The sequence below is a fragment of the Hydra vulgaris genome, chromosome 07, assembly GCF_038396675.1.
Source record: "Hydra vulgaris chromosome 07, alternate assembly HydraT2T_AEP".
In the NCBI taxonomy this organism is placed as follows: domain Eukaryota; kingdom Metazoa; phylum Cnidaria; class Hydrozoa; order Anthoathecata; family Hydridae; genus Hydra; species Hydra vulgaris.
The window spans coordinates 26,612,501-26,627,500 of record NC_088926.1 but is presented as its reverse complement, the minus strand read 5'-3'; the positions used below and the strand labels follow the sequence as shown (position 1 = coordinate 26,627,500).

General features: G+C 30.2%; 1 protein-coding gene across 1 annotated transcript in view; it reads right to left on the bottom strand.

Annotated features, from left to right (window-relative positions):
• The window catches only part of LOC100192249 (protein wntless homolog), a 28,901-nt gene extending 21,350 nt beyond the window's left edge, over nucleotides 1-7,551 (bottom strand). The window contains exons 1-3 of the mRNA XM_065801505.1: nucleotides 7,347-7,551; nucleotides 7,008-7,170; nucleotides 6,573-6,782 (exon numbers count right to left, since the gene is read on the bottom strand). Coding sequence (XP_065657577.1) covers nucleotides 6,573-6,782; nucleotides 7,008-7,113 — 316 coding nt within the window. The 5' untranslated portion in view covers nucleotides 7,114-7,170; nucleotides 7,347-7,551. The remainder of the gene's footprint in view (nucleotides 1-6,572; nucleotides 6,783-7,007; nucleotides 7,171-7,346) is intronic.
• Nucleotides 7,552-15,000: the final 7,449 nt, after the last annotated feature.

The following is a 15,000-nucleotide window of genomic DNA, read 5'->3' as shown; positions in this document are numbered from 1 at the left end:
GTCCCTTGAACATATAACAAATTACTATAATTAATAAAAAAAAGATCTTCAATTGTGTATCAGGTAGTATCTTAAATGAAGCAGAATTATATAAAAAATTTAAAAATGATAACTATATTATCAGTGTTGTTTTACTTAACGGAAACGGAAATGTCCGTTAACTGAAATAGATCAAATCCGTTAATGATAACGGTAATTGAAACGGAAATACATGCTAAAACGGTAATAAAATGGAAACAGAAATAGTGGTAACAGAAACGGATCGTTAACTGAAATACTTCAGAACATTAATAGAATTGTAAATAACGGAAATATATTCATTTAATATCAAGTTAAATCTTAACCTTCTAAAAAGCACCTACACTTAAAATATTTATATTTTCTCAATAACTAAATTTTGTCACTTGGCGCTTTTTTTTTTAGTCCATTTAAAAATTATTATTTAATAATATTCACTATTTTGTGGTTTCGTTTTCTAGTAGCCTACGTCATCATTTTCTATGCGTATAATCATTGTGTAATTTTTTAAGTTTTTATTTGTACCTCAAGTAAACGTTTAATTCTATAATAACCACAAATGATTTATATTGGTTTGACTTCGATCAGAAGCAAATATATTCTACAAACAAAAATTAGATGGTTTCCAAATTTCGAGCAGAAAACCAATTAATAACAATAATTATTAATAACATTATAATTAATAACTTACAATATGACATCAAGTCAGAGAATATATGCAGCTGGTCGAAAGCAGGAATCTGCTGTATGGGATTATTTTAAGCAAGATATTGTTTCTAACACTTCCGAATGCAAAGTTGTTACAGAAGGTGGAACTGTATGCGTTCGTATTTTTCTGGTAGAAATTCAACGAATGCGAAAGTTCATTTGAAATCTTACCACAAATTAGAGTATGTCGAGTTTGTAAAGAAAGAAGCTTCGTTGTCTACTCACACTGAGTCGAAAAACAAAAGGCCAATTGCAAGTACGTTTGGAGAGAATGCTGCCCATGAAGCCAGTACTACATCAAATTTGAAAAATTATTTGAGTGAACCAAAGACTTGGAGTGCTGAATCAACTGAGGCTAAGAATAGGGATGATGCCCTGGTCAGAATGGTGATTGATTGTGGATTACCTATGAGCATTGTTGAAAAAGAGTCATTCAAGCAATTCGGTAAAGCACTGGATGAAAAATATATGGTTCCTGCCAGAAAAAAACTTAACATGCTGTTCTAAACAAAATTCAATAACTATATTTGGACCAAAAAGAGCTACACTGCTTCCTATCTTGGCATAACGGTATGTTTATATCATCCAAAATTGCACAAATCGATGCACGTCCTATTGAATTTGTTCACAGTCGATCATCCTCATACTGGTGAAATGATTTCAAATAAACTTGAAGAATGCCTTCGCAATTGGAATATTGAAAGAAAAAAAAAAAGTTGATTGTTACTAATAATGGTAGTAACATGAAGAAAGCAATCAAAACACTCAATGAAGATATTTTGTTGGAACAAGTAGATGATGAAGACGATGGGTCAGACTCAGATGTTGGAGATGGCGAACTAAGAGATGATTTTGAAAACATGGACATTAATTTTGAAAGAAATATTTCATTGAAACGGCTACCATGTGCTGTTCATACTCTACAACTCGTTGTGAGGTCACTCGACAAATGCACGGAATATAAAGAAATGGTCAACAAAGCAAGAATTGTTATTCGAACAATCAGGAAATCTTCAGTTGCTACACAGAAACTCATTCAACGTTGTGGACTAATGATCATCTTAGATTGTCCCACACGCTGGAGCTCAACATACACTATGCTTGAGCGATTTTTGGACCTGCAAGCATCAATTAAAGAAGTGACTGAAGAAATGAAATACGATTACATTACAAAACATCAAACAGATTTTGGAACCATTCCAAATTCACATGGACACTCTTCAAACAGACACATCTTCTCTTTGCAATGTATTGTCATACATTTTTGATTTGATGTGTCACCTCGAAAATCCGGGATTGAATCAATCGATAACAAAAATTTTGTATTCAGAAATAAAAAGCCGTTTTGACATGTTTATTATGCCGTCGAACCAATTATTTACTCCAATACCTGCTGCATGTTGTCTCATGTCACCAGGCGTCGCAAAGCTAACACTGTTGACTCAAGAAACTGAAGAACTGCTAGAAGCTGCCAAAATATTCATCTTATCATCAATTCATTCTTCCATTGAAGCACAAGAGGTGATTTATTTTTGTTTGCTATCAACATAACTAATACTTGACATCTAATGATTTTTCTCCTTGTAGTGCAAAAAATGTCTTACCAAATCGGGGATGTTGTTAATGATTACCTAATTTGTAAATACGGTCCTCACTTAGGCTCACTGTTCATGATTAATGAGCTTATCAAAGTCAAAGTTTTGACTGAGCTTAACTTGAGCCACTGATATGTTTACAACCTATGTCACTAGCCCATTACATCATTTAGGCCATATCCAACTCCACACTGGACCAAAATTATATGAGGTGATAATAAATATAAATTGATGAATGATTTGAACGGAGCAACGTTTATCAGGTTTATTTTTGCTATGTACCTACATATTTTCATTTAAATTATTTCAAAAGATTTCATTGAGGCTTTCGAATCCAAATTGTGTTCCCTAATTCAAACTTATCCTTATGAACCTTCTCTTGTCTAACGTTTATCAGATTTTACTTGGTATGTTTCAATGAAGTAGTCATTATTATGATTATTATTATTATGATTATGTTTCAATGAAGTAGTCATTATTATTATGATTATGTTTCAATGAAGTAGTCATTATTATTATGATTATTATTATTATTATGATTATGTTTCAATGAAGTAGTCATTATTATGATTATTATTATTATTATTATGATTATGTTTCATTGAAGTAGTCATTATTAAGATTATTATTATGATTATGTTTCAATGAAGTAGTCATTATTATGATTATTATTATTATTATTACGATTATGTTTCAATGAGGTAGTCATTATTATGATTATGTTTCAATGAAGTAGTCATTATTATGACGATTATTTTAAATCAAATCACATCGAATTGTTATTATTTCTGTCCTGGGAATGACACTAAACTCATCCGTTGTGTCTTGGGTATGACGTTAAACTCCAACGTTGTTCAGGGCATGACAGTTAAACTGCAGCCATGCTTGCATTTTCGGGCATGTGGGTGTGACTGTGTCAGGTGGAAAGCCCCCTGCAGGAACAGGTGAGGTTGGTTTGTTGAGCTGACATGGTCACATGGCTCGCACTTTTGAGTTTGTATTACATTTTGTAAGGTATGTCACGGTGACTGTCACAAAACCAGATTATTATTATTATTATAATTATTATTTTATACATTATACTTAGTATTTTATCTTGTATTAGTGAAACTCGTCTGGGTTAGTGTGTAATGTGTAGTTACATTTGATGTAGTGTTCAAGGCTGTGCTAGGTGGAGAGATGTTGGCATAAATATGGGCTGTTCATTGAGTTGACTCGGATTGCACCTTCGAATGTGTGTTACGACAGTGTAGCGTGTGTTCAAATACCAGGTTATTATTATTGTTATAACTCAAATGAATATATATGATATTTTATAGGGAAGAGTGGCAAGTATCAGATCAAGAGAAAATCCTGGTTCTAGCACGTCTAAAAATGTCAGCAAATCTTTGAATTCAGCCATCAGTTTGCACAAACCTGCATGATTCCGTAAGTGGCGGAGAATTGTCAAATGCTTCAATAGCAGTCGCACCACCGGCTAAAAAGTTCAAATTTTTATCTCGGCGAATAGAGGAAAACCAAGTCGCACCTACGCAAGCACCCCGGTCTTCAGCCATTGATGAACTCCAAAAATACATCAGACGAATTCAGCTCGATGCTGACATCTCAACAGATTCAATGTTGTTCTGGCGTGATAACTTGAACGATTTTCCTCTGCTCGCACCTTTGGCTCTTGATTTGATTTCAATTCCTGCGTCCAAGGCCTACGCTGAAAGGATTTTCAGCATCTGTGGTCTTCTTACTGCAGGGAAAAACAATCGCACAGCAAAAAATTTGGAACGACGAGTGTTCCTTAAAGCAAACATGGATATGATGTCCGGTTATTCTCGTTTGTAACATGTCAATGATGTCATCTTAATCGATAAAATTTTTTAATACTTAAATTTTGTTTGGTGTCCTAAGAAATTGTTACGTTGCCAACAATTGCCCATTATACTCTTCTCGTTGCACAGTAGTGACATTACATGTACCATAGTACTATATTATATAGTATTTTTGTTTGATGCATGTCATTTCAGTCGTTTTAGTCTTTTAAATATTTTTCTCTTGATTGATAATTAGATAAGCAATGTGGATTTACAATTTTAAACACATTTACAATTTTAAAATCTTTTCAGTTTTCAATCTGTTGCATTAACTTTGAGATTTGTTTCTTATTCCACATAAAATGAATACAAAAAATTCAATAACTGATATAAAACGGAAATACTTGTAAAATAAAATTGAAACTGAAATACTTGCTTAATTGAAATTGAAACGAAAATATATCTATTAACGGAAACAATACTGTATATTATATAAAAACAAATATGTTAGACTTAAGAGCATTTAAACGAAGTTTATTAACTAAAAAAGAAAAAAGTGCGTCTTCATAAGTTTTCCTGACGATATTTTTTTTCTAATAAAGTTTTTTATAATATAATTATCATTTTTGAAATTTTCATATGATTACACTCCATTTGAGACCCAACATTATACAACCGTAAAGAACTTTTTTCTGATAATATTATGAACTCATTAAATGTTCAAGGGTTTTGGGGACCACTAAAAATATTTTTTATTCAAAAATTGTTTAAATCCTATGTATTTTAGGACCCTATATATCTATATATATATATATAGATATATAGGGTCCTAAAATACGCAAATGTTGGACGAAAGTCAAAAGTAATTAAAAGTGACGTATGTGTTAGCGTAAGAATCACTTTTTTCCTTCCGCTCTTCCCAAAGACAACAAACTATAGATCTATATATATATATATGTATATATATATATATATATATATATATATATATATATATATATATACATATATATACATATATATAGATATATATATATATATATATATATATATATATATATATATATATATATATATATATATATATATATATATATATATATACACATATATATATGTATATATATACATATACATATATATATAGATAGATCTATAGTTTGTTGTCTTTGGGAAGAGCGGAAGGAAAAAAGTGATTCTTACGCTAACACATACGTCACTTTTAATTACTTTTGATTTTCATCCAACATTTGCGTGTTGGACGAAAGTAAAAACCATTAATTTAATTACAAATAAATCGTTTTTTAAAAAAACCACAAAAACCCAAATTTAATTGACCAGAATGTTTCAAAAACATTCTGAATGTTTTTAACAATATAAACAATGTTTTTATTTTTATTTTTTTTAATAAAATGTTTTTATTTTTGTTTTTTTTTACTGTAAATCATGCGTGGAGTGTTGCTACATCTACTATCTTATAGCCTGACTTGCAAGGGAGTGCTGCTATGTCGACTGACAAATAGCCTGACTCGCAAGGGAGTGCTGCTACATCGACTGAAAAATAGCCTGACCCGCAAGGGAGTGCTGCTACATCGAATGAGGGTTTGGTTGGGGCAGGCAGTCTATCAATTAATAAAAAAAAAAAATTCCGGTCTTGCATTTTAATTTTTACTTTTTGTCAACAAAATATGGAAAAAACTTTCGGACAACATCTTAGGGTTGTGTATATATATATATATATATATATATATATATATATATATATATATATATATATATATATATATATATATATATATATAATATATATATATATATATATATATATATATATATATATATATATATATATATATAGTTTGTTGCTAATATATAAACACAATATATAAACACAATATTCTACTCCTCATTTCTAACTCACATGGTAAACTTTGACATTCACAATTTTTAAATATTTGTGTTTTTCAGTATTTAAAAGTTTTTTAATATTTAATGCATTTTAATAATTAAAAGGGATTTAAGGTGATTTGTTAAGTTGGGTTAAAAAATCTTAGACATAAGATTACATAAAATAGCTTATTACTAAGATTAGGTGCCCTAAAAGATAAACCTTTGTTAAAATAAATTCACTAAATTTATTTTAATGCTTTCAATTTCTGATATTTTGGTGTACTGGTTTTAAAAAAAATAGTTTTCACTGAAATATTTTAATATTCCAAATATAGCCATTTTTCTAAAAATTTTAAAAATAATCAAAGCTGCCAGCATGTTACCCAATTTGAGTTAATAATTTTTAAAATACAAAAACTAATGAGTTTTGATTGATTGATTACATATTACCATTTTAAATTACTATAACTTTATTTCTATTTATAATAATCTATTATGTATCATAAAAATAGTTATATAAATGCAATTTTATATGCAAAAAAAAAAAAAAACTTACCAAGATTTTCAGGTGTAATTCTCTGAGATTTGTTTCCAGAGTGTAGTATATGTATAAAATCTTCTTCAGTGTAACCTTGTTTATCATTTTCAGCAGGGTTGTTAACTCGATACCAAACCCAATCTTGAGGATTAGCAAAATTATATTGTTTTAAATTATTTGTTTTAAACAAGTTGGCAATATGTATATTGGCTGTAGCAGGGTCAGCACCTAAATATATTAAAGTGAAAAAACTAGTTTGAAATTTTTTTGAAAACAATTTACAAGCATTTTTTCTATGTTTAATTTCATATAACTAAGGTAAACAACCTAATTTTTTTAAAATAACATATGAAGAAAAATGAAATAACCAAAAATGACGTTTTATAATATTATAATGACTTTTATACAGTTGTATTCATACCGTTATTGACCATGTAAAAATAAGTATTTTACCTTTTATGCCACCAAGTATAAAAAATCCTGAAATCCCGATAAGTAAAAATGCAGAAAACAAAAAAAGTTTCTTTTTACTCAAACTTTCAAGAAGGGTTTGGGACATCTCACAAATATCATAAGCCTGAAAAAGTAACTAGAGTGTTTACTTGTTCTTCTGTTTCTAGATAAATAAACAATCATAATAAAAGATGATTATAGAAAAAAGTTATATATGTATACAAACTTAATTAACTAGTATATGAACTTAATTAACTAGAAAATCTTAAAAAATGAATGCAGAAAAAATTTATATACGTCTAAAAACATTAACATTAAGCAATCAAACAAAAAGTTTACCACGTCATCCAAAAGACAATGTAAAAATATCCTTTTTTATCCTCCAGTGTAAGAATGTTATTTTCTTTTTGCTTCCTATCAGATTTCTTATACATTTTTTAAGAAACATTTTAAAACACATTGTATTTAAAAAATTATCGGAAAAGCCGCACCAATAACACAAGAGACACGGTTTTTCTGATCTTTTTTATTTTGAATACTCATTGACTACAAAAAATAACAGTCTAAGACTAAAATAGCCTCTGAAAATGACGTAGCCTCTGAAATTGACGTCGTCAGCTTAGTATTTTGTTTGGATTTCCTCTGAATATCCGTAATTAGGAAAAATTCTGTTCATAAAGTGGGCGTAATCTGATAAAATTTAAATTGAAAATTTTGTATACGGAAAATTTAATAACCTAATTAAAAAGAGTTAAGAATGAATCGCAATGAAGTCTATAACCAACAAATTAAAATTATACTAACCAACTGATAAATTGATGATCCGGAAACATATTTTCAAAGTTTATCATTCTACAATAATTTCTCTGATGTAATAAACAACAGAAAAATGTTAAATTTTGAATAATATTACCACAACAACATGTTTACAACTAATGTTATTGTCGTTCGTAGTTTAAACATTTTTGCTCTTAATTTGCAACAATTAAAGAATTTCAATTATGGTCATAAAGTTTATTATGTAGCCGTTTAAAACTTGCGTCGGTGTGCGATTTTTAGGTTGATATAACATAAGCAAAAGTTTTGAAAATCATAAACAGAAGTTGTTATCAAAAAAGAAATCATAAACCATAAGCTCTAATATCATATCAGATTATTTTCTTTAATAGTTCTTTACAGTACAAGTAATTTTCTTCCCCAAAAATAGATATAAATAAGATAAATTTATATGTAGGCTGCGTTAGCCGAATTTCGAAAAATAGTAACCAGTAAGCACGTGTCATAAATACAAGAGTCGATACCATCCTTCAAAAAGATCCCAAAAATAAAAGGAATAATACAAAGATAAACTTATACAACTCGAAATAATAAATAGCAATCATTATGATATATTATAACAACATTTAAGAATTGTTTCTCTTCTAGTGTATACGCTACTAGAGAAGCATTATTTAGGCCTTATAAACGCTGACATGACAACACCTTAAGTCACAGAATGGACTAAATATACCTAATCTCCCAGTGAATCTTGTTAAATTACAGATTCAAGTACATTATTATTACAAAGGTAGTTGGTAATTTTTATATAAATAGTCATTTAAGGAAAGTGCAGCATAGTTTATGCCAAGTAAAAGCCTTTGGATGCTTATATTATATGGGCCATTGGATACTGGTAAATTGCCTACACTTATTTGTTTTATATAAATTTTAAGGAATATGAAATAGAATAATTTATATATTTTACTTCAAAAAACAATTAAATTTTATGCTACTGGTACAATGATTGTGTAATGCTTTTGCATATAAACGTAATGAAATGGCATATGAGAAACTGTGCATTATTTCGGTTATCAAACAGTTATTTCTAATAGTTATTCAATTTAAATTAATTTATATTTTTTATTTTAGTTAACGTGTGCCTTAAATATTGTTGTATATTTTGGTAAATTTATCTTTTTATTATAAATCATTAAACACACTTTGCCCCCATAACTGATGCTTTATGGTAATTTTAAACAAACGGAAGCCATTTTCGCATAAAAAACTAATACATCTACAGCCAAATGATTGATCTGTGAGTCCTGTTATTTTGGTTGTTCTTTTGTCCACACTTTAACATTCTGAGTACCTTACATGTTTTATAACGAAATCTCTTTATACATTATTTCTTTGCAAATAAAAGATGGATCAAAACATAAAAATAGCGATTTTATGTTTTTATATGCTTAAAATGGAGTAAGAATAAGTATACAATTCCAACTTATCTTTTGACAGTAAACAACTCTTTTACCAATATATACATCTTAGAGTTCTATATCTTTAATCGATACATGCATTGTAGAGTTCTTTATCTTTAAAATTAAGAGACAATTCGTTTTTTCTTTTATTATACAATCACGAATGCATATCAAAACACTTTTTGAACGTATATGGAGTTCCGAGATTATAAAAGAAATAAGATTTTTGGAAGATAAACAATTAACTTCTATCTTGACAAGTTAAGAATTTACAATCATTTTTCTCAAAAAGCTGAGCATGATTAGCGTATAAAACATTTAAATCAGGTATGTCATTCATCCATCTGCATAATCGGTTATAGACACGCATATTGTTTCCCATGTTTTCATTTCAAGTCAAATCTGCGTTTACTCATTCCAGTAATGTAGCACTATCTTTAGGCCATGTACCATTGACAGTTTTATTATTATTGCTTCTTTTTTTGAAAGTCAGATCAATGTATTCTTTACATAACAAACAAACTACAGATTTACGTAAACCTATATTGTTTTTTCATGTGGAACTAAATACGGTGAGCTTTGTAACTTTATTTTTCTCTATTAACCTCGAGTCAGTTGTGGCAAGTATATTACTATTGAGACGGCACAGAGGTGGCTAGTAACAGCCATGTCATATGTATCAGCAACAGGATTTCTTTCAATGAAATCAATATTAGTAATTTCTGCTGCCAGAAAGTCTGCTTTGGAAAAAAAATTTCTATTAACTGGCCATATGCCTGTTTTTTGAAAGCCGTTTATGGTCTTTGTCTTTGTGGTAGCTTCCAGGTAGGCTGAGCTAAAAAGTCCAGCTATTTAAAATTAAGTGACCATACGCCCAGGATTTATTCTCAGCTATTTCCTGATATTGCTGTCATAGTAAGTGCCAAGTGGCTTTATAAAAACCAAATCCAAGAGCTTCATTCAATATGTGCGATGAGTAGGCAAACACAAAATAATTACGCCATTCTCTCTCACACTGTTAATTAATTCAATACTTTTAGTGTGAAATTTATACCCATCTAAAATAAGTAGAACTGGAAAGGATATTTTTCCCCCTGAGTATTGAATTTTCTTAACCAAATTATAAAAAAAATTTTTTTGTATCAACCCGCTTTAGTGACATTCAGAACTAATGGGTGGAGCACCTAAGGGGTCATCCAAAAATGATGTCAGTGTTTTTTCTCAATTTTTCGACTCCCCCTCCCCCCATTGTCAAACTATCAATTTTTGGCTAACCCCCCATTATATATGATGTCAGTTTTTGTGTACTCCCCCCCCCCCCTAAAAAACAATAAAAGTGCTTAAAATCCATTGATTTTTTTTCTGACTAAATTATACATTTATATAATAGTAGATCTAATCAAATTATATTATATAAAAGTCGATATCTCATTAAATAATCAAATAAGCAAATAGTATTATATACCTTTAATATAATCTTCCCATGGGTTGTTGAAGTGATCATCGATTGAAACAATAGGTAGTGAATGCTCTCCGCGCTCTAAAAGGATATCATATTCTTGAGGTACAATCAAATTCGTTGCGTCAACTTTATTTTCATTTAACCGTTCAGCAGTTCCCGAACTCTTCTGCAAGGCAATGACTGTCAAAAATTCTGTCTGACGCTTGGCAGCATTACGAACAGGTTAAACCCTTTTGATTAGAGGGAGTGTTATAGCAGAAGAATGGATAGAAGCGTGCTTTTTCAACATAACTTGAGAGGCATAGTAGATTTTGCACTTTTTACAGATTCTATCAGCTAGGCTTGACTGGATTGATGGATAAATTGCATCATATGGCAAAATTGGAAATCCTTTGAATCCTGGATGATGGAAACAATTCTTTTGCTCCTTCTGAGACATCTACTGCTTTGAGCCCGTCTCTCGTTTGGTTGACTGGGACAGGTGGCGGAAGAAATCTTGCTCTGATTAGAGTAAAATAAGAGCTTCTAATAGTCTGACAACAAAAACGATTTTCACATTTCACAATTTAAGTAAATAATTGACTTGTACGAAGATGATCGGCAATCCAACGTTGATCTGTAATAAAAGGCTACTTGACTCTAGCTCTGATTTGTCTGGATCAATATACTCTGCAATGGTTGAATAACCGTCAATTTGTAGATCAGACAAAATATCAGCCAAAGCCTGTCCAGCAAAACCAAAGTTCTGTTTTTCTAAAATTTCATCTATTGTCCTGCCTGATTTAAAAAGATATGTTGGTTATTATAGGTTAAAAATTATATTAATATTTTTACAAATTAACTTTTGTCAATGTAATTACCTTGAGAATCAAGATGATATCCGTAATGTTCGTGCGGAAGAATCACCCCAGATAATTCTTTACTTAGAGGTGCCATTCGTCGCTCTGTTGAATGTACTGCGGTCTGGAGCGTTCGTCATGATGGAAAGAGCGTCAAGGTTATTCTTCAAGAAATGGCGAATCCCGATTTCAATTACTTTCTGGTATCTGGGATTTTCGTCGGGTCCTCCATCGACGCTAAACACAACGATAGGCTTAACCATATTAGTTTGAGGATCTCTGGTAATAGAGTTGAATTCTTTGATATCCAAGAGCCGCTGAATTTCTAATCCATGAGCGAAGGCGGTCGAGGATGCGTGTTTTCCTGATCGAACAGCAATGTAGGTAGGTCCATAATAAATAACAACATCTGTTTTTCCGAGACCATCTTTTTTGATCGTAATTCCAGCGTATACAGATGGTATAAGCTTGTGTTTAGCAGTCACGACCCAGTCGTGGTCCGGGAGAGTTACCCGGTACTCCAAATGCATCAACAACGGCGCCTGTTTTTTGGCTGCTGTGATTCCAATTGGCACTCTAGCCTTGCCGTCTTGGCTAATGAAACACACTTCATCTGGCCCTAAAATAGAACAAACTTCTTCCACATGTTTTATAGTTGAACTGCAAAAGAGTCCGTCAACATGTTTTAAATGAGATTCATTCTGAGGACTGATCAATCTAACAGGGACTGTTTTGACATGCCTTTTGCCTTCTAATATTCCGTAACTTCTCGGAAGTAGACGAGTATAGAGGACGCTCTTGCTGATTGCAAATCCAATTTTGTTCATCTCGGATGTCAATTCGTTGAGAGTTTTAATGCTCTAAATAATAAAGAAATATATTTGGATATAATTAACTTTTTTACAGAAAACGGTATTTATTTCGTAAATTATATTCAAATCAAATCTTGAAATTAGTTGTTAACATTTCAAGGATATTTATAATAGTGCAAGTACTAATTAAGAGTAAAATTCTAACAAATACAATATTAACAAACATAGCTAAGCTATCATTACCCGAAGAATCTCTGACCGACGTCTTTCATCAGCGGACAAACCATGGAAAGCAATATCCATAACCTCCTTCAAAAGAAGAGGTTGATCTACTTCTAATGACGGTCGACCAGGTTTCTTTCTGGTTTTTAGTTTTTCTTTGACTTCTGGATGCTCCAAGCAGGTTTCCTCTTTTCTAGCTTTTTCAGTTCTCTAGTTTTCTTCTGTTGAGCTTGATCATACTTTTTTTGGCCAGTTCTTTACATAGATGAGCTAGTTTCTTCTTTTTCTTTTTCAAATCATCCTCTTCAGCTTCAGCAATGAATCCACTTCTCTTTCTAGTCTTCAGTCCAGCAACTTCACAATTTAAAGATGCAATCTCAGAATTGAGTCGATCTTGAGCCACTGTTCTTGCATTTTTTTGATTTTTCGTGGTCAACAAACTCAAAGTTAATGCACTTTGTTGATCATCAATAACAGGTCGATTATTGGTGGGCTCAACAAACTGTGAAGAATTCTTGTCAAATTCAAGTTGAGTATACGTGGGGCAGACTGTTTTGGAGTATTGACCCAAAATGATAATTGCTTACTTTTGAACTTCATAGCCTTTTCATTAAATAAATTTAATAATTTCATTTCTCTTGATTCAAGATCCTTATGCACCAGTTTCTCTTCTTTTAATGAATTCCATATACTATGGACTTCTTTCTGGATATTAGCCTTTTTTTTTATCGGGATGAGCATTTCCATACGAGACCATCAATAAGTTAAGTAATGCGGTTTTATCCATATTTTAATATTGATTGATTAGTATTGTTTACATTACAATCAGAATAATGATTTTGCTCATCGTCAACGCAAGCTTTTTAAAAGAGTTTCTTTAACCTGCTAGGGAGAAATTAGCTTTTCGAATTTTCAATAGGCTTTATGTGTTTGCATTGCATCACGTTTTACAATCAGCTAGAGAGCAATTAGAGTTTCGTATTTGAAATAACGACAATTTAATTTTAAAAAATGACAAATTTATGAGTTTACTTTTATGAGTGTACTTTGAACCACATTTTATAATCCGCTAGGGAGCGAATAACAATTGTAAATTTTATATACAAAGAGTTAATATTTCTAACTTAATTTGATTCGCAGTCAAATGGTAATATATTAATAAAACGATAGTAATTTTTATTTTACGTTAGTAGTTGTTATTTATTTAATGTCTCTGGGAAACTTATTATACTAATTTATAATGTTATATTATAAATATCTTAATAAAATATAATATTAAATTCCCCGCATTTATTATTAATTTCCCACAAACAAAACATCATTTCTATGCCATTTAGTAGATGTAAATACCGTTAAAATCTGCTCATTAAAACTAAAAAAATAATTCAAATTGACATCATTTTGGCCTCAACACCCCCCTCCCCATTGTCAATTAGTGTCAAACTTTCCAGCACTCCCCCCCCCCCCCTATATTTACTGACATCATTTATGGATGACCCCTAATGGAGCAATCCATTAGTTCTGGCTTCATTCGTTTACAAGGAAAGATTATCATGGGTGTCATGTACCTATTACTAAATGTGCATTACAAGTTCATTTTCTTCCTCTGGGGTAAATACTGTTTTAAAATTACTTGGAGCTAAAATACTAAAGTACTAATTTAACCACTTCAAACTTAATAAGAAAAAATTTATAACATATTTAAAACATTTAATAAATTTGTGTTAGGCTATAATACAGGTTGTCAAAGAGTAATAATATCGATGATTTTTTAAATATATTATACCTATACTGTAAATAAATAATTAATCATTTGACTCTTTTCTCAAGCCTTTTTTTTTAAAAAAACTTTAAAAAAAATTTTACTCTTCTTATCATAAAAAAAACTCGTAGAAGTCTGAGAAGACTTATCATCGAGTACCTCTTTAAGTGGTTAAATAAAGTCTATTTTATATTTATATATAATCAGAAGTGGTTAAACAGTATACAGTCAGTGACAGTATACAGCCTTTTAAAGGTAGTTTGTGGTAAACTATATACTTTGGCAGCCTTTTTATATTCTTGACCATCATTTATTTCGGAGAGAATTGCTTGTGGCATGGCTCTTTCACTCCATGCCTGTCGATTTGATGTTCGTTTTTAACTTTTCATATTATTTATCTTAAAAAACAATTATTACATGTATAGAACCATTTTACCAAAAATTACAAAAGTACCATAAAGTATACTAGAATAAAAGGTTTTCCTGTATAAATTCATACAATAATCTTAGTATTCAATATATATATATATATATATATATATATATATATATATATATATATATATATATATATATATATATATATATATATATATATATATATATATATATATATATATATATACAGTGGTTTTCATAAATTTAGATGCACTCATTTT